This window comes from Trichosurus vulpecula, chromosome 1, assembly GCF_011100635.1.
Source record: "Trichosurus vulpecula isolate mTriVul1 chromosome 1, mTriVul1.pri, whole genome shotgun sequence".
NCBI classification, from domain to species: domain Eukaryota; kingdom Metazoa; phylum Chordata; class Mammalia; order Diprotodontia; family Phalangeridae; genus Trichosurus; species Trichosurus vulpecula.
In genome coordinates this window covers 60940067-60961068 of record NC_050573.1, presented here as the reverse complement: position 1 = coordinate 60961068, position 21002 = coordinate 60940067, and the positions used below count along the sequence as shown (strand labels likewise).

The window sequence follows — 21002 nt, the reverse complement described above, 5'->3', positions numbered from 1 at the left end:
CCAAGGCAGATATTATCTCTATTTGAGGAAACTGAGGTACCAAAAAGTCAAATGACTTAGTGTCATGCAGCTACCAGTCATGGGCCATGAATAGACTGCCTGAGTCCAGGCTAGTGTTCTTTCTACTACATCATACTGCCATGGGATCACAATCCTAGTATGCTCTCTACTCTGTTCCTGTCTGCAGTGTTGGGCTTCCTTCATCATACTACATCTTGTCATGGACATCAATAAGCTGGAATGCATCCAGATAGGGCAGATAGGATTGTGTGGGGACTTTAAAGTAGTTACTATGAAGACGGAAGGAATTTGGGATTTGTTTTAGCTTGAGGAATAGAAGATCTAGATGTGTGTGAATGTAGTAGTGGTGACATGGTGATACCTGTCTTCATTTGAAAAGCTATCATCTAGAAGGAGCAGACATCTCAATGGATAAAAGATAAAAGGTGGCAGATTTTGTTTCAGTATAAGTAATTTTATAATTTTGAAGGTGCTGAACAATGAACTGGAGTGAGTTTTTTGAGTTTTCCTTCACTAAAAGTGTCCAAGCAGAAACTGGATGAGCACAGTTCAGAGATTCTGAAGAGGGAATTTTAAATGGAGCAGACTGTTGGACTAGAACAAAGGTTCTTAACCTGGGATCCACAAACTTGTATTTAAAAAATATTTTGATAACTATTTCAAAATAATTGGTTACTTTTGTATGTATATTTTATTTTATGCATTTAAAAACATTATTCTGAGAAGAGCTCCATAGGGCTTCATTAGACATGATGCAAAAAAGGTTAAGAACCTCTGGTCTAGAGATTTTCCAGAAGACCTTTTTCATCTTAAAGTCATGTAATTCTTGTTTCCAAATTCCTGTTACATGAATTTGTTGGCTTTGAGAATTCTTTAATGGGCCGAGCTACCTTGCAAAGCAAGTATATTGACTTGACATTGGAGGTATGATTTGCCTGTATCCAGATTTCTGCTGATTTCAAAACTTAGTTTATTTAGAACCATTTGTGAAAAGTACTGTTTTCAGACATTATTTTTAATGGTTTGCAGTAGTAGTGTCAAACTCAAAAAGGAAGGGGGGGGGCACTAAACCATGGACCCCATAATGACTTAGAAAACCACATTAGCATTATCTATGTTCTCTTTAATTCATTTTGTTCGTTATTTCCCAATTACATTTGAATCTACTGACCTGTTTTATACCTCTGGTTTACAATACTACCTTTGTTAAAAAAAAAAAAAGCTGTAAAAGATTCGGTTGCTATGGCCCTACTTGGTATAAACAACCACTGCCATCAGTTTTCTCTCCTCTAATTATTGGACTATTCCATTCTGGACTGTTTATAAGTCAAAACATGCCCTGAGAATCTCTTCCTTCTCTCTAAACCAGTTATCATCCAGTGGCTCAGCGAGGACCTTGTTTTTGTTTGTAATTCACAAGAATGTCCCCTGTGATGTTGCTTTCAATGGCCTCTGGCCCAGAAAAGACCTTGGCAATTGGAAGCGTGTCATTCCTCTGGAATGTACAACCTTGCTTTTCAAGTTTAAGTTGTTTCCTTTCAGAAAGGGAGTCTGGGTATTTCTTGAAATTCTGCCTTCCCATAAGCAAATAGCCCTTTCTTTAATCATTGATTTTTGTTCTCTAATCATTCCTTCATTTTTCAACGAATTGTGTCATTTTCTAGATGGCTACACCATCCCAAATATTTGAAAACATATTTTAGTGCAATGGCTTATGTACAGTGGTAGCACTTGACTCTTTTTACCTAATTCTTTTGAATCTCTGGACCCAATGCTTGACCAGGCCATTCAGTAATGCTGGGCTCTCTGGAGTGTGAGCTTTGACTTCCTTTCCTTTGTTCCTGCTTGGCTGCCAAGGGCTCGTTCTTTGCCGCTGGTTGGCAGGGAAGCTATGATTTTTAAGCTGAATTGGTCATTGCATCCAGATTTAGCCTTAGGAGGGGAGCAGTGGTAAGTAAGGAGAGGGGCAAATGGCATTTTTCTGGATAACACTTAGCTTGAGTTGTTAATAGTACTTAGGGGACATCTGAGTCACAGTGGTGCAATGTTTGGGCATCAGGTTAAGTTTACTTGGCTTTATGACACTTTTCATTTTTGAGACTTAGGGTTTTTAGTTAGAGAATTCTAGAAATTGAGCTGGAAGGCAACCTTGAGGTTTTCTGAGCCAAGCCTATGACTGAAGCCTGAATGCCTTCTAGATTTTCCCCCCTCTATCCAGAATCAGAGTTTTAGAGCTAGAAAGGAATCTTAGAGCTAATCAAATTCAACTCCCTGTTTTACAGATGAGAAAACAGAACCAGAGAAGGTTCTAAAAAAAACCCCAATTACTTCACAGGTTTTCTTCATCTTGAACTAGATTTCCTGACTTCGTGTTTTGCTCATTTGATTCCATATGATGCCTCCAGTCAATTTCTGATTAGCCACATGTAGATTCTTCATTTTGCAGCAAACTTCCTGTCTTCTAGATTCTGCTCTCTGCCTTTCCTCCCAGCACTAGGCCTTGTACTCCTTCATCTTCCCCCTACTCATGTGTGCCAAGAAAATACAAATTAAATTTTTAAATTTATTTTTAGTTTTCAATATTCACTTTTATAAGATTTGGAGTTCTAAATTTTTCCCCCTCCCTCCTCTTGCCCCTCCCCAAGATGTCATGCAATCTGATATAGGCTATACATGTACAATCATGTTAAACGTATTTCCTGTTGTGAAAGAAGAATCAGAACAAAAAGGGGAAACCACAAGAAAGAAAAAAAATGAAAAAAAAAATAGTGTGCTTCAGTCTGCATTCAGACTCCATATTTTTTCCTCTGGATGTGGATAGCATTTTCCATCATGAGTCTTTTGGAATTTTCTTAGAAAGATCATTGCATTGTTGAGAAGAGCTAAATCTAACAAAGTTGGTTATTATACAATGTTCCTGTTACTATGTACAGTGTCCTCCTAGTTCTGCTCACTTCACTCAACATCAGTTCATGCAAGTCTTTCAAGGTTTTTCTGAAATCTGCCTGTTCACCATTTCTTATAGAACACTAATATTCCATTACATTAATATACCACAACTTGCTCAGCCATTCCCCACTTGATGGGCATCCCCTCAATTTCCAATTCTTTACCACCACAAAAAGAGCTGCTGTAAATATTATTCTACATTTTCCCTTTTTTATGGTCTTTTTGGGATATAGACTAGTAGTAGTATTGCTGGATTAAAGGGTATGCACCAATTATAACCCTTTGGACGTAGTTCCAAATTGCTCTCCAGAATGGTTGGATCAGTTCATAACTTCACCAACAATGCATTAGTGTTCCAATTTTCCCATATTTTCTCCAACATTTATCATTTTCCTGTTTTGGCATGGTAGCCAATCTGATAGGCATGATATGGTACCTCAGTGTTGTTTTAATTTGCATTTCTCTAATCAGTAGTGATTTAGAGCATTTTTTTATATGACTATATGTAACTTTAATTTCTTCATAAGAAAACTGCCTGTTCATATCCTTTGACCATGTATCAATTGGGAAATGGCTTGTATTCTTATAAATTTTGACTCAGTTCTCTCTATATTTTAGAAATGAGGCTTTATCAGAGACACTGGTTGTAAAAATTGTTTCCCAGCTTACTGCTTCCTTTCTAATCTTGGTTTCATTGGCTTTGTTTGTGCAAAACCTTTTTAATTGAATGTAATCAAAATTATCCATTTTGCATTTCATAGTGCTCTCTCTCTCTCGTTTGTTGATAAATTCTTCTGTTCTCCATAGATCTGACAGGTAGACTTTTCCTTGTTCTCCTAATTTGCTTATGGCATCACCCCTTAGTCTAAATCATGTACACATTTTGACCTTATCTTGGTACACAGTGTAAGATGTTGGTCTTTGCCTTCCATACTATTGGTCTGTTTCTTCCATACTATTTTCCATATATATTCCATACTATTTTCCAATTTTCCCAGCAGTTTTTGTCAAATAGTGAGTTCTTATCCCAGAAGCTAAAATCTTTGGGTTTATCGAACAATAGATTACTGGAGTCACTGGCTACTGTGTCTTCTGTACCTAACCTATTCACTTATCCACCACTCTATTTCTTAGCCAGTACTACGTAATTTTGATGATTGCTGCTTTATAATACAGTTTTAGGCCTGTCATGGCTAGGTCACCTTCCTTTGCATTTCTTTTCATTAATTCCCTTGATATTCTGGACCTTTTGTTCTTCCAGATGAATTTTGATATTATTTTTTCTAGCTCTGTAAAATAATTTTTTGGTAGTTTGATTGGTATGGCACTAAATAAGTAAATTAAGTTAGGTGGAATTGTCATTTTTATTATATTAGCTCAGCCTACCCATGAATAACTGATATTTTTCCAGTTATTTAGGTCTGACTTTATTTGTGTGAAAAGTATTTTGTAATTGTGTTCATATAGTTCCTGGGATTGTCTTGGCATGTAGACTCCCAAATATTTTATATAATACAAACTTTTAATATTCCTTTAAGTCAGAACAGCAACAAAAATTAATGACATCTACTAGCAAGAATTATAAAATTATTTTCAAAGCTAAATATAAACATTTTAAAATTATTTACTGTTTTGTATTATCCATTCTGTTTGTCTTCTCCACAAGAATGGATTATTGAGATCTGACTTTAAATATGGCCTTCCTTGGCCTCCCATTACTCTAAGTCAGCATAAATAATCTGCCATTCTAGATCTCTTTATCTTGCAATTTTAGAGTACAAAAACTCTGAACTATTATCAGATTCTGTCTTGGGAATTTTATTTCTAAGTGTTCTGTTGATGCCACCCTGTGCATGTTTTCTCCTATTATAGAGAAGACATCTTCTCAACTCAGATGGTTTCTAAGTTAAGGGAATATGTCTCTTAGAAAGAACAAATAGTGATGCTTTCCAGTAACCTGGAGGTCAGAGGAGTAGATGATGCTGTTGAATTAGTTACTCTTGGTGGTTCATTTTAAACATGACATCATATACAGCAGCTGTCCATTGTAATAGGTGCTAGGGGTTCAAAGGCAATATGAAAAACAGGCCTTGTTCTCAAGGAACTGACGTTCTACTGGGGGAAGGGATAAAAAATGTAAACACGTAAGCATATATATGATCATGTATAGTAGTAATCACCACTAACAGCTGGGTGAGAAAATATGAAGGGATTCCTAGAGGAGGAGGCCCGTGAGCTTATCCTTAATGGAAGGAAGGAATTTTGAAATGAGCTGCTTTTGTTCTTATATTTGAGCCAGTAGGAGAATTTTTGTGATCAGTGGCGGGAAGACCAAATTATGGAAGCATATGCATTTTTCAGTCTCCTCTTTGGAGAAACCAACCTTTGTTTTTTTCTTCATGGACCAGGACCAATCCAATTCAATAAATCAATTAAACATTTATGAAGCACCTACCAGGGATATAATTAATAAAAAAGAAAGAAGGTCCCTGCCTTTAATGAGCTTACAATGTAAAGCAGGAGATAACATACAAAATGAGGCAGGAAAGGGGGGGGGTGGAAATGGGACTCTGGGGATACCCAGCATGGGGGCATCTTGTTCTGTGGAGTTGAAAACAGGCAGGGCATCAGATGCCATGTGGAATGAACTGAATCCAGTTTCTGCTTTCTATAAAGAAGGCATTGGGGGGAGTTTGGTACTCTACCCTCTATCCCTCCAGCCAGAAGGGAAAGGAGGCTGAGGGAAGTAGAGTCAGGCAGGGGTTGAATTAGCAGCCTGGTGGTAAGCGTAAAAGTGATAAGCTGAGAGGGACATCTTGTTCTGTGGAGTTGAAACCACATAGAAAAGCAGACTTAGAGTGGAAGGATCAACTCTTGTTTAAAGACCTTGCTGTTGTAAAGGCCTCAGACTTTCTCTAGGAGGAAATGTTGGTGTACTTTGTGTTTAAATAGAACAATTACATTTATGTAACACTTTGAAATTTCACATAGCACTTTCCTTGTGAAGCATGTAGTACCAGTATAATCCTCATTTGCACTTGAAGAAATTAAGGCTTAGAGAAATTTAAATACCTTGACCATTCCCATATAGGTTCCAAGATTCAAATGCAAGCTTCCTGACTTCAGATTTTTTTTTTTAGGTGTCTCCATTTCTTGTGGAGAAGATGGAAAGATATAGACTAGATGGTAATATAATCAGATGGATTCAGAATTGGCTGGATGGCCAGTCTCAGAGGGGTTGTTAATAGTTCATTGTCAGTGTGGCAGATGTGGAAGGACCCCAGGGAAGGGCAGTTGGCCCTATGCTGTTGATTATTATCACTACTTTGGATAAAGCACAGATGGTGTACTCATCACATTTGAAGATGACATAAAACTGAGAGGAATAGCTAACACACTGAATGACAAAATCAAGGTCCCATAAGATCTGTACAGGAGTTCGTTGGGATAAATCTGGTAATTTGTTAAGAATAAAGTCTGGCATTTGGGTGAAAAAGAAACCCAACACAAATATAATTTGAGGACAGCATGAATTGGGAAAAGATCTGGGGGTTTTAGCGGACCCACACGTTCAGCATGAGTGAGCAATGTGATGTGGTGGCCACTTAAAAAAGCTAATGCAATCTTGGGCTGCATTAGGAGAGACATGGCTTCCAGGAACATGGAACTAATACTCCTTCACTCTGCCCTGTTCAGATCTCATTTGTAGTGTTGTGTTCAGTTCTGGGCACCACATTTTAAGAATCAAATTGATAAGCTAGAGAGTGTCCTGAGAAGAACATTCAGGATGGTGGAGAACCTTCAGTTCGTGCCATATGAGGATCAGATGAAGGAAATGGGCATGTCTGGCATGAAGAGAAGGAAATTCAAGGGGAGAGTACCTGATAGCTGTGTTCAAGTATTTAGAGGGCTGACATCTGGAGGAGCAGTAGCTTTGTTCTGTTTCGTTCTGAAGAGCTGACCGAGGAGCATTGGGGTGGAGGGGGAGGTGGAAGGAAAAGGAAGGATTTGCAAGTAGGCCAATTTCGGCTTGATACCAGGAAAAACTTCTCCGCAATTAGAGGTCTCCCAAAGTGGGATGGGCTCCCTTGAGATGTGATGGATCACCTAGCCTTGAAGTTCTTTAGGCAGAGACTGGATGACCACATGCTATAGTGAGGGTTCCTTAATATATGGGTTGGATAAGATAGCCACTGAGGACTCTGCCAGATTTTCCAATTCTGTAACTCAGTGAGTGTTGGGGTCAGTCATTCAGCAAATAGGAAGTACTACCTGATGCAAGTGACGATTTGGCAGGGTGGATGAGAGTGCTGCGCTTGGAGTCAAGAAGACTGACTTCTGTTTCTTGATAGCTGTGTGACCCTGGACAAGGGTAAAAGGCCACTTTGTCTCTACCACTTTCCTGGGACTTCTTGCCACAAAGTCATAGACAAATGGAGGGAGTTCCCACACTAGGAGTTCCTCCTATGCTGATGAAATGTGATCCTTTGAGCATGAGTAGTATGGTCTATTACTATGTGCAAAGCAATGTGCCAGGAACACAAAGATTAGGTAAATTGTGGTCCCTATTCTCAAGGTGTGGATGGCACAGAATGACTGGGGCTCGTTGCCAGTTTACTTTTAGCCAGTGACATTCTCTAATAATTCTCTCTTCAGAGAACCTTCTAGTAGATTGGGCCTTCTTTACCTGTAATTGTAGTAAAGTGTTGAACCCTTTTATCAAGTTAGTGTCATAATCTCACCTGGCCCTCTTGTTCCTTTGCTAAAAACTAATGAGGATTTCTGTGAGGAAGGCTCTTTGATAGCAGCTACAGTCTTGTTTATGCATCTTATTTAGGAAAAATCAATATTCAAAGCAGTACATTGGTAAACTGTGAGCTCTGATATTATATTGCTATAGAGGGGACACAGAATTCCACCAAAGCACCTTCTATTCCTGTATTTCAGAGACAGATCCTCTGTCATTAAAGAGTGGACCAGATAACAATTTGTTCTTACTCTGATTTCTGTGGATTAAAATAGGAACATGCTGTTCAGTTTAGAAGAACATTTGGGGAACTTGGCTCTTCACCATTTCCTTGAGTGCAGTTTGGCCCAAGTGGTTCTTCACTAGTTCTTCAGCCTTTTCCTTGGGAGTAAACTGACTTTGGGCATGCTCAAGGTTCAGATTCAAAAGAACTGGTCATAGGAGCAGTGGTCAAGCCACCCTGTCTTGTCTGTCATGGCCTGTTTCTTATGAACACTTGGTGTTGCCTAATGATGACTGCTTTTTTCCGTGACCACCTGAGCAAAAACCACCCTTGACAGTCTCACCACAGGTTAGAGTCTCACCTCAGGGTTAGAGGGCCATAGTTTATGAAAACAACCTTTTTGTCCCCTTTGGAAAACAGAATGCTTGGCCTATCTTTTATTCTTTTCCATTGCCCATGAGTGCTTTTCTTGTTCATTTTTGCCAGTTTACTCAATAAGTGAGATGGAAGTCATCTGTACCTGGAAACTCAAATTCATTTGAAGTAGCTGAGTGCTCTTTTATTTAACCCTTTACCTAGTAAAGGTTTTAATTCCAGTGCATAGTATTTGTTCTTTTTCAGTGGAGAAGGTGAATTAATATGTATTTGTACAAATTTCTGGATTGTATAGTCATCTTTAATTTTTAAGTTAAACCAGTATGTATTGGGATCTATGCCTTACTTTTTGAGGATGACATAGAAGAGAGTGATGCCCTGCCCATATTGTGCCCTTATTACCTAATTCAGAAGCAGGACCCTAGGGGCTTCCTCAGCAACATAGAATCTCAAAATTGGAAGGGACCTTAAAAGTCATCCATTATACCTGAAGTTTACCATGTCCTTACCACATCCTTTACTATGATATCCTTACAGTGGTTGTTGAAGCATCTCTGGGAGCTTACTTCCTTGGTTATTCTCCTTCATTTCTTTCTCTCGTCTTCATTCTCTCCTTATTCGCTGGCTCCGTCCTCAGCTCCTTATGTGTCCTGGTTTTCACCATGCTTAAACTTCACTTGACCGTGCCGTGCCTGTTGTCCTATAACCCCTTATTTTCAGTCATACTCCTAGAAAGAGTTGTGTGTGTTTATTGTCTCTGTTTGTTCACCTCTCTCACCTCTGAATCCCATGTAATCTGGCTTCCAACCCCATCAGTCTCTATGAAACTTCTTCCAAAGTTACCAATTATATTTCTTAATTTCTAAATCCAGTGATCTTTTAAAAAAGGTTTTGTTAAAGATTGATTTTTTTTTAATTAGGAAACATTTATTTTCTCTTCCACCTCCCCCCTTGGGGAAAATAAAAAGAATAAAAATCTTTGTAGCAAATATGCATAGTCAAAAAAAAAAACATTCTCACATTGTACAGGTCCAAAAATATACTCCTCATTTTGCTTCTTGAGTTGTCATGGCCTTTTCTCGTTCTTCATCCTCCTTGACCTTTCTGTAGCTTTTGACGTTGTTGACCTGCCCCCTATCCTCCTCCACTATGGACACTCTCTTCCCATTGTCTTCTGCAGCGCTACTCTTTGTGGGATCATTGCCTTCATTCTTCTGTCCGCTTTGTGATCATAATTCCCAAGGCTCTATGCTGGATCTTTGTTTCTCTCTTCACTTGGTGATCTTACCAGCTCCCAATGTATTCAGTGATCTTTATTCTTATGATTCCCAAATCTGTATATTCAGCCCCTTTGTCTCTCCGCTGAGCTTCAGTTACTTATCAGGAACTACTTACTATATATCTTTACCTGGATGTCTCATAGGCATCTCACACTCATCCTGTCCAAAACAGAACTCAGTATATTTCCTCCTAAACCCATCCTTCCTCCAGACTTATTGCTTTCTCTTGGTTATACCATCATCCTTCCCAGTCACGCAGGCTTGAGCTTTGGAGTCATCTTTGGTTCTTTTCTTTCCCTCAAATACCATAATGCATTTGCCAAGTCTTGTCAGTCCTTCCTTGACAATATTTCTTATATCTATCTCTTTTTATCCATTCATATAGTGTCTATCCTCATTCAGACCCCTACTCTAGGTATATAAATTCCTGATGACCTATTATATCCTTCTCTCCAAACTGTATATACTCCCTGGTTTACCCAGTGGACACTACTGAATTTAGACTACAACAGCTCTGCAATAGAACATGAAGAAATCCTTGATTTTTTTTTTTATGTTGTCACTAGGGAATTTTGGGTGCCTCTCAAGTATGATACCAGCCAGTGTGCATGATCAAAGAATCCTGTTAAAAAAATAGTAGGCTTTACCCACACTAAAAGATCCCTGGGCAGCTATGATGTGGATACCCTTCTCCCAAAGATAGTTTCCCATCCTGATAGGTGTAGATACCCTAAACGAAATGTTCCATGTCATTACTTGACCTGTCTCTACCCCTGTGGCTGAAACTACACTCCTTTCTCAGATCTCCTAGTCGTATATTTTCCTTTCTTACTTGACTTGGGATAGAATCCCTGAGTTTGTATGTCCCTTTAGAATCTGCTTTAGTATTTGTCTGCCTGATTCAGTTCAACACATATTTCTTACTTAACTCTGCTAGGTTCTATGCTAGATATTTTAAAAATATAAAGATGAAAAATGGCAGTCTTTGTCCTTAAGGAGCCTACAGTCTATCAAGAGTAATATGACACATACACAGAAAAGTGTAATATAAACTAAAATTTGATAAAGTAAAAGAAAGAGCCTTACAGAATGCTCCAGCCAAATGGAATGGGTGGGGGGAGGTCTGTTTTCCTGGAGAGATGAGAGATTTCATATAAGAGGTAGCACCAGAATTGTTGGAGAGAAGGATTTTAACAAAATTTATGAGGTAAAGTGCTTAATGACTGAATGAATGAATAAGCATTTATTAAGCGATGCCATACATTCTGGATGTGAAGAATAGTGTGCTTGAATCCACAAAAGCTGGTGAGCACTGCATGGGGACTTGGGGGTGGGAGAGGGGCCAAAAGTTGGGTTTAGCACAAAGGTGATGAGTGTAAGTTAAGACTAGAAAGGTAAGTCAGGGATGAATTATGGAGGTTGCCTCGAATGCCAGGCTGAGAGTTGGTATTTTATTTTGTGGGCAGTAGGGAGCCGTGATCAACTTTTGAGCATTGGTGTGATATGGATTTACCCTTGAGGGAGATTATTTTATGACCACATCAAGAGTGGAATGGAGAGGAGAAAGACAGGACGAAGGTCAGTTAGTGAGGGAATTATTTTCTACCGCCTGGATCCGTGTTGTCTGGGACATCTAAAACTTGTAGGAGAATCCTCATGAAGAAACTTCATACCAATAAGACAGCTGGTTTTCCTTAGGCACAGCCTGGTTTTGTTTTTTTTTTAAACAATTTATATCTGTCCACATAAAGTGGACTCTGTTCCTTCTTGGTAATGACTTTCATACATGGTTTTATCCTTTGTGTCCATCCCCAACCAATGCCCAGGCTCACTGACCTCTAGGAGGTGACTGCAGGCCAATCATTCAGTTCACTTCAGCATACCCTTGTTTTAGGCAGAGCACTGAGCTCGCCTAGGGGACAGCCTTGGATTGGGAGGATTGGGGCTCAAATTCTGACACTCCTACTGCCTGAATGACCCTAGGCAAGTTACTCAACAATTCTGGGCCTTTGATCACACCAAAGTTTCTTTATCTTTAAAATGAGTGAGTGGAATTAGATGGTCTGAGGTTCTTTCTATTTTCATATCTCTGAAACATAACAACCCATGAATTTGATGTTTGAATACCATTTATCTTGATCCTAAGAGCAAAAGGAATACTGAAGTTCTGAGTTGAGAGGAAAATAATATCTGGCATATAGCCTTCACATGGGTAATTCTCATTAAAAAAGCTTAATGCAAGGGAATGTAGTGTTTTGTGCATTTTGTCAGTAGATATTTCCCAGTGACAGGCAGGCTTGGGCGCAGGGGATGTTACTTACTGCTTGATAACTATGAGGCAAGCACTTTTTGGCTGGTGTGCTATCTATCTGCGAGGCATCCTGAGCTGGATTATGTAATTCTGATCTGGCATTTTACCAGGATGTAGGTCTAAACCCTGAAGTCTTTAATAACAAGTAAATAGGACCTGTGTTTTTTGTGTTTTTTTTTCTGTTTTTTCATTTTATTTTTTCTCTGTTGCTTTGTAAAAACAATTTTAACATTAATTTTTTTTAATTTTGAATTCCAAATTCTCTTCTTCCCTTCCTCCCCAACTCCTCCTTGATAAGGCAAGCAATTTGCTAAAAATTATACATGTGCAGTCATGCAAAACGTGTTTACATATTATCCATGTTGCAAAAGAAAACAGACCAAAAAAAAAACCAAGAAAAATAAATAAAATTTTAAAAGTATGCTTTGATCTTCATTCAGACTCCATCAGTTCTTTGGAGGTGGATAGCATTTTTCAACATAAGTCCTTTGGAATTGTCTTGGATCATTGTATTTCTGGGAATAGCTAAGTCATTCACAGGTGATCATCACACAGTATCGCTGTTACTGTGGTTCTACTCACTTTGCTTTGCTTGAGTTCATGTAAGTCTTCCCAGATTTTTCACACAGAACCTTTGTAAAGACATGTGCCACTCCTGCTTGGATCTGCTAACAGTTGGTTTTCCTACAAGGAAGAAATTGGGACTGTATGTGTTTTACTTCTTATCCAAGGAAAACAGTTCTGATTTTTGGCTTTTCCTCTCATTGAAGCTGCCTATTTTTGGCTCCTTGAGTCCTCACCTGTGTTGAATTGAAATAGAAGGAATGTGTGCTTTTTTTCAGCATGGCTGCCAAAAGAAGCATATGCTCTCTTTAGTCCAGAACACTGTCTTCTGCTTGTCATGGTCAGACTCCATCTGGAATATGGTGTTCAGTTTGGGGCACCACATTTTATTTTTTAAAAATTGTAATTGATTCAAATTTAGTTCCCCCCCCCCGACCACCCTTCTTTGTTTCCATGTGTTTTATTGATGCTTTATGTCTCATCTCTCCAGATTGAAGCTATACTTTTGACAAAGAAAAATAATTTTCTTCATGCCCTTCACAAACTGCCTTTCTAGGTTTGTTATGCATTCCTCTCCTTCATATGCTATATTACAGTCAAATTTGAAAGCCTTCTTGCTGTTTCTCAAAGAAAATATTTCATCTCCCATTTCTATACCTTTGCACAGAACTAGCATGGATAGATGGAAATTGCAGGGAGGTAGATTTTAGCCCAGTGTAAGCAAGAATTTTCTAACCAAGCTGCTCAACAACAGAATTGTCTACTTTGTGGAGAAAGAAAGTATGTCCTCGTCATTAGACATATCTTGAGGAGGGATTGGATACCCGTCCTACAAGAATGCCATAGAGATGGTTCCAGGATGTAGTTATTTTACTACTGAACTGATTGGAGCAGAAGAAGCAGGTATATAGAAGATAAGCTTGGTTTCATACATAAAGAATTTGAGGTGCTAATGGGACATCTAGGTGGAAACGTCCTATAGTCATTTGGAAATGAAAGTCTAGAATTCAAAAGAAAAGATAAGGACGAGCATGGGAACTATACATCAGAAATCCCTTGCTTTCCTATGTAATTAGCCCTTATTTTTTTTTCCAGTCTTACTTTTTTGTTTTGCATTTGTTATGCCATTTCTGCAAAATAACCTGTTTGTGATATGTGGTAACCTGCTCACACTCATCACAGACTTCTCTGTGGCTCTTTGGTTGATCCTCACTCTTAGTTCTTTGGAATCTATCACAGTGATTCTCAAACTTTTGGAGCTCAGGATGCAGGTGACGCAGTAGCACTGGGCCAGGAGCCAGGAAGACCAGAGTTCCAGTGTGTCCTCAGACACTTAATAGCTGTGTCTGAGCACAGCTGGGCAAGTTGCTTCTCCTTTGTCTGCTACCTCTTTATTATAAAATGTAAGTAACAATAGTACCCACCTCCCAGGGTTATTGTGAAGTTCAAATGAGATAATATTTGCGAAATACTTAGCATAGTGCTTGGCAGATAGTAAGTGCTTACTAAATGCTTGTTTTCTTCCTTCCTTTACACTCTTAAAATGTATTGAGGACCCTCCAAAGATCTTTGTGTCAATATTGGTATTATCTACTGATACTTTCTAAATTAAAAATTAAAGCATCTTAGTATTGTTATGAAAATGTCTTTAACCTTGTGGGCCCCCTTGAAATGCTCTCACAAGTCTCCGGAGTTCCCTGAGCTGCGCTTTGAGAACCACTGGATTATAGTATTATATGATTTACAGCTGTCATCAGCAGAAAAATATTAGTATTAAAAATATGGGCCTTTGTTTCAAGTTGCAGCTTATGATCATTGAAAGAACTGCATTTAACCAAAGGCAATCCAACATACTTTTCTTTTCCTGTGCATTTCTGGGCTCAGGCCTTTATCTATTTGTGGTGTCTGTCTCAGGTATCTGTTAATTTGTGCATCCACTGGCATTTCTTACATCTGAGAAATAGGCATCCTTCAGTCAACTGTTTTTTTCTGGTGTAGATGGAGCAACCTCTCCTGAATGACTGTGAATCTTGTTTATGTATCTTTGCAATGTTTTGGGCTTGATGCAGCAAGTAAAATGCCATCTGCATTTGGGGGAACTTCCCACATATGGGAAACCCTCTTCAACTTGAATTCTCTGTACTGTTATCAACCCATGAGGGAGTCCCAGATAGCTCTGGTAAGCATATATTCCTCTCTTATGCCATACTTGATCTTACCAGTGTGTTAGCCAACAAGGTTCTTTCTATTACATCCGTCAACATATTTTACCTACATTTTTTTAAAATTTATTTATTTTTTTTTAGTTTACCACGGTTCTACATAATTTTGAGTTCCAGATTTTCTCCCCTCCCTCCCCCCTCCCTTCCCAAGACGGCACGGAATCTCATATAACTACCATGTATAACTTCGCATTGAATTAATTTATACACTAGTCAAGTTGTGGAGAAGAATTATGACCAATGGAATGAATCATGAGAAAGAAGAAACAGAACCAAAAAAAACCAAACCCAAAAACAAAAGAGAAGCAAAAAAGGCGAGCATGTAGTGCGCCTCAATCTGTATTCAAACTTCACAGTTCTTTCTGTGGATGAGGATAGCATTCTCCATCGTGAGTCCCCTGGAGTTGTCCTTGCACCTTATTTTACCTACATTTTATGTTCTTGGGAGAAACCTTGTTGGAAAAGAGCCTTTTCTCTCCCAGTTAAGATGGTTTAAAAAAAAAAAAAAGCAAAACCCATTAAACAGTAAGCATGAAGGGGATCATGTATTTTCTATATTTATCAGTCAATTATATCATTGTAAAGGTATTGTCAACTAAGGAATATCACTTGTAAAAGCCTACCCCTTCCTCTCTGAATGACCTCTCTGCATTGGTAGATTAGTCTCATGAAAATTTTGTAAAGCTGGGAAAGTAAGCCAAAGGGTCCAGAGCTATTGATCTTTCCTGTTGCCCCTTCTCCCAATCCCCCACCCCCTTTTTAAAAAAGTAATGTTTACATCAGTTTTTTGGTTTGTTGGTTTGTTGCTACTTTTTCCTCTTTAATTTTAATGTACCTTGTGAATTGATTCCTTGGTTCATGGAAAGTTGTGTGATGCCCAGAATGGACTTTCTCTGTATATATGTGGTCTAAGTTAGCTGCTTTCTCCATGTTTGTTTTATTCATTATTATTTCCATCATTAGAGTCTAAACGTGGTGGTTCTTCTGTCCTTCATGATGAAAAGGTTACATTTTTCATCCTCCCAATTTCATCCTTAAATGCCCTTAGGATGACTACTTATTTGGATCTCTTACAATGCTTTCTTTAAATTTGTTTTTCCTTCAGCATCTTTTCAGGATTTTATGAGGCATTACAGCTTATAATCTTCCACAATTCTCCAGTGAAATTTTGCAAGTGACTTTATATTCCAAACTGGTGCTGCTCTTGATTGCCATATCTCTCACTTGATAAAGAAATAGTTATTTCTGGCCAATGTAGTTTCTCAGCTCTTTGGGTCTTCTCATTATGGCAGCTGATTTTGATCAGTAAAACTAATGTAAGAAATTATTTTAATGGATGCTTTGCTATATCCTTTTCCCATATTTTTTTTTAGCATCAATGATATTTTTAAATGGGTCAAGTTAAAATTGTTAGAATTACATGACCTATCTTTTTTGCTGGTTGATTTACTTGGTGATGAATTCTTTGGCCATGGCAGCCCATGAAACGAAGACTAATACAAAGTGGCTTTCAGTCTAATGATGCTCAACTCTGCTTCTGCTGTGGCGGTGGCAGAGTGGTGAGAAAGGTATTAAAAAGTGCTAAAATCACTAAGTTTTTAAAGACAGTTAACAGCCTTAGCTCTTAGAGTTAATAATTGAGTTAATACTGTAATCTTAAACTTAGCTCTGGGAGTGAGCTTTCCTCTCACTCTAAATGTGAGATTCGTGTCTAGGGACAGCTGAATAGACATACTATTGGAGAAACTGATTCATAACAATCTTGACATTCTCACTATAAACAGAAACAGAGGAAAGAAGGAAATGTTATTTAATGAAAGGCTGGTTCATGGGTTTTCTTCAGAGAGGTAAAGAAGTGAGCCGAGTAGGTTTCCTACTGGAAAACAGGAAAGGCGTTTGTATAGCACAACAGCCCTGTAAGGTAGGTGCTCTTATTATTCCCGTTTTACAGTAGAGGAAATGATGCAAACAGGTTAAGTGACTTGCCAGGTATTGCACAGCAAGCAAGTATCTGAGGTTAGATTTGAATTCAGGTCTTTCTGACTCCAGGTTCACTGCTCTATCTACTGCACCACTAGCAGCCTCCATGTGATGTATCTAAAGACAGTAAGAAACATCCTTTCATCAGACATTTCATCATCTTGTCTTGTGCTTGTGATAAATATTTGCAAAAAGACCACTGTGAAAATATTTAAACTTATGTACCAATATTTTTTGTAGAGGTAAAGAATCTTTAATGAAGAATGTGATGAGACCTTCCAGATAAAAATAAAGATAAACTTTGATACTCTGTGACTTCAGTATGAAGGTAGGAATAGTAAGGATGGTGAGGAATAGAATAAAAATATAATAGAAAACGTAGATCAGGGGTAAAGATTGTATAAGACCAAACACCTTAAAAGTTTCCTTCCTCCAAGTCATGAATACTTTCATGATTTATATTTTCAAGATGCAGAAGGTGCTGAACATAGTGAGCATCAGTCAGCATCACAAAAAGTGAAATTGATTTTATTTAATGGATAGAAAACTTACTTGTTACTCATTTGGTAATCATTCTTGAATCAGCTGTCTGTAGTCAGATTTCTGACTTCTTAAAGCAAAGATCAAAATTAGTACAGAGCTAAGAGAAATAATAAAAATGAAAAAAAATTATTGCATGCAGTTGTTCAGCTAGGCTGACCTATTTTAATAAGTTATTGATCAAATATAGCAGAGAAGAAGGATATGGACACCAACCACAGTTATTTCATGCAGAATTTTAACTGATGTAAATTAGTTGCCATAATGAGGAAGCTAAAAAAGCCTAAAATTTTCTTAGCAATCTTTTGATTGATTTATAAACATGTTAGTAAATTCTTATGGGGAAATGTAATCTAAGATGATTGAGCAGAATATCCTCATGAAATAGAAGCAGTGGAGGATAAAATTATTTTAAAGCACGTTTAATGAGAGATCTGACTAAGCAAAGTTCTTATAATGGAATTTAAGGATGAAAATAGAAGGATAATAAAGAAAAGAAAGTTGCAAAAGTTCCACACAGACTGTTACAAACAACCGTTTTCACCATTAAGGATAATAAAGTCAAACATCACAATCCTAGATATGTTTATAGAGGAGATATATGCTTGAGGTGGCATAGTTGTAAGGACATCAAGGGATCAATTCACAAGAAGGAGACGATAACAAAGGCATGGAAAAAATCTGGCACCCTATTAATACCAAAGAATGGCAACTTAAAGAACATCACTTACCACTCATCTATATGGCTACCTTTGTTAAATTTCTGTGAGGACAGTCTATAAACATATTGAGGACATTCCCAGAGAGGATATTAAAAGGAAACAGGCTTTCAGAAGCAGTATTTCCCAGTAGACTACATATTTATCATTAAATAGAGAACTGAAAGATATAGGAAATACAAGATTTCATTGTGCCTTTTTGTTTATTGATTGTAAATAAGCATTTGATTGAGTAGAACAAAGTACCATTTTAAGATTCCCTCCTGAGGTATAGATAGGACAGATAATGTTATTGACAACTCTCTAAACATTAATATCTAGGGAGGATTAAGGTAGGGAGATTATGTGAACACTAAGGTTTTTCACCACTATCATAAAGGAGATCCAGCATGAACTCCAAATTAAAGAGGGATTCCCTGTGGATAGAGAGGTCTTCCAGAACTCTTCTTTGCAGATGACACTTTGTTGATTGAATTAAGCCCTTGAGGAGACTTAATAATAACTCAAGAGTTTGGTTTAACCATTGACACAGGAAAAACCAAATAGATGGAAGATCTGTAAACCTTTTTCATTGGTATATATCCCTGAGATAGTGTAAATAGACCATAAGTCAGGCCTACAATTAAACTGAAGGAGAGTGGGCTGGATTGCCTTTGCCATTCACAGTTCTCCTTTAATAACCCCAGAGAGCAAACAGTCCACTGTCTATCTCATTCTCTTGTCATGTGTTCCACCTATCATCCTTGTCTATCATGTTCTTCTCTGACACCCTTTCAATCAGTGCATTAAGCCTGTTTAAATCTATTGTGTGTGTCTCCATTTTCCTTTGAGTAATACTAATTTTCTTTTTCACTTGGTGGGAAATGGAGAGGTATAAGGTGGGTATGAGTAAGTTGTGTGATCAACAATGAAAATGAGTATCTTCACAGTGTTAGTAGAAAATGAGGACTGTCCCAGCAGGTTGGATAGATCTGCTATGCTGGACTTACGGAAGGAGATGGAACAGAGTCACATAGGATGGGCAGATTTGGATGTGTTGTCATCTGCATCATTGTAGCAAACATTAGTGAAATCACAAATCTGTTGGAATAATTACCTTTCTCCTGCTTCCCCCCAACTCCCCCATTTAAAAAAATTCTAGCTCTGTTTTTTCATTTTGACATTTTCTCTAACAAGTTTGATCAGTGGTCAGATTGTGCATAGATAGATGATTAGGAATGACTTCCAGATGAGTAAAGGAATTGTTTTTTATCTTAAAATTTAAATCCATTTAATTCCAAAAGTTGTTTGCTGTTTACCATTTGCATTGCCCCTAAATACTTTTCTTGAAGAGAGTATTCATGACATATAGGTAGCAGGCTTATGTGTGATCAGCAAGCTTTCAAATTCATTTTCTTATTCCTGATCCATACTTTCCAATTTAATTTTGCTTTCCTCCTCTTTGTCCAGCTTTACATTGAAGTCACATGTAAAATCTTATGTTAATTTAACTTAGGGGGACTTATCAAGTTCTTTGTAGAATTTCTTTATTTCTTCATCCTCTTCAACAGATGTTGAACTTTTTGCAAATGCTTCTGATTGTGGCAAGACAAGATGGCCAGATGTCTGTCTGGTAAAGTGACAATTCTATTACCCTCGTATGCACTATAAAACTGTTTTTTGAGGAGTATCGAGAACCATGTTTCCATGTAGGTGTATGAACTTCCTTTTGTCTTATTTCTTTTATACAGAGAACATCAAGATTGACATAATTCAGTTCCTGCTGTAGTATTATTATTTCTAAAAATATTAGAAAAAACTAAAAACCCTGGTTCTCTTTTCTGCTATTGTCACTGCAGAAGCAGAAGTGACTTGCATAGGACTTTGTATTTTTCTTTCTTCCATAGGTTGCATTGTCCAAAGAATTCATCTCCAACTGGCCAACTTATTGGTGATGAGCCTCTCTGGACTTAACTAGGCTTCTTCTTGCAAAGCAGGCAGTCTGTGGAAAAGTTTCTAGCATGGTAGAGAAATCTTTGTACTACACTGCTGCAATGAGGCATTGGCATCTAATTTGGTAGAGAGGGACAGAGTATGGAGACAAAGGCACCAAGGGCAAGTTCTTTAGAGAATAACAACATTAAGGGGTTGAGAAGATGAGCCAATGAAAGAGACAGAGATGGCTCTTAAGTTGAAGAAGGAAGAAAGTATCTGGTAGGAGGGAGTAAACAGAAGTTGCAGAGATAATGCCAGAAGATAGCAGGTTTTGGTTTTTATGTTCCCAGCACTTAGCAACACATATGAAGTACTTAGTAAATGCTGGTTGATTGGATTTGGCACTTAGGAGGTCACTGGTGACCTTGGAGCAGATTCCTTAGAGTGCAATGTGGTTGAGAGGTTCAGTAGAGAGAACATGGAGGTATTGGATATTGAACAGCTTTCTGAAGCTTAGCAGTGAAGGCGAGCTACTGGGACAGTAGCTGGATGAGTTGGTGAGGTTAAGGGAAGGTTTTTTCAGTGTTAGAGAAACTCAGTTCAGTTGAAGATGCATGAGAGAAGAAGGCATTACTTGGGAGGGAGGGATCCTTGGAAGAATCTATAGAGGATGGGAACACTTAATGTTTTCTTTAATTGGATTAGGGAAATTTTGAATAAGGATTTCTAAGAGGTTAGTGAAAGAACAAAAATTCAGTGCTCCTTAGGAGTCCTTGGAGTTGAAACATACCACCATCCCCTCCAGGGGCTTACAGCCTAGGGTTTGTACCAGTCACAAGCTGCCTGGGGTTGGTTTGATCTTTGCCCCTTTGTTTTCTTTAACCATGTCCCCACGTATATGGTGATGGAGTACTGTGTGTGTGGGATGCAGGAGATGCTGGACAGCGTTCCAGAGAAAAGATTTCCAGTCTTTCAGGCTCACGGGTAAGTCTGATTTCAGTCCCTCTATCCCCTCCCACCTGCATACATTTAGTTGATACCATTTTCCTGAATTAGCTTGATTTTGGCGCATGTTAGTGAGGCTTCTTGAAGACCAAATTCCCAAGAAGCACATCCTGATCTGGCTAGGGAGAGAGAGTTCCTTCAAGCAAGACCAT

The 21002-nt window shown here is 38.2% G+C and overlaps 1 protein-coding gene across 1 annotated transcript in view; it reads left to right on the top strand.

Moving 5' to 3' along the window:
* Positions 1–21002, top strand: part of STK11 (serine/threonine kinase 11) — a 175404-nt gene that overhangs the window by 73204 nt on the left and 81198 nt on the right. The window contains exon 3 of the mRNA XM_036767136.1: positions 20740–20829. Within this exon, the coding sequence (XP_036623031.1) occupies positions 20740–20829 (90 nt within the window). The remainder of the gene's footprint in view (positions 1–20739; positions 20830–21002) is intronic.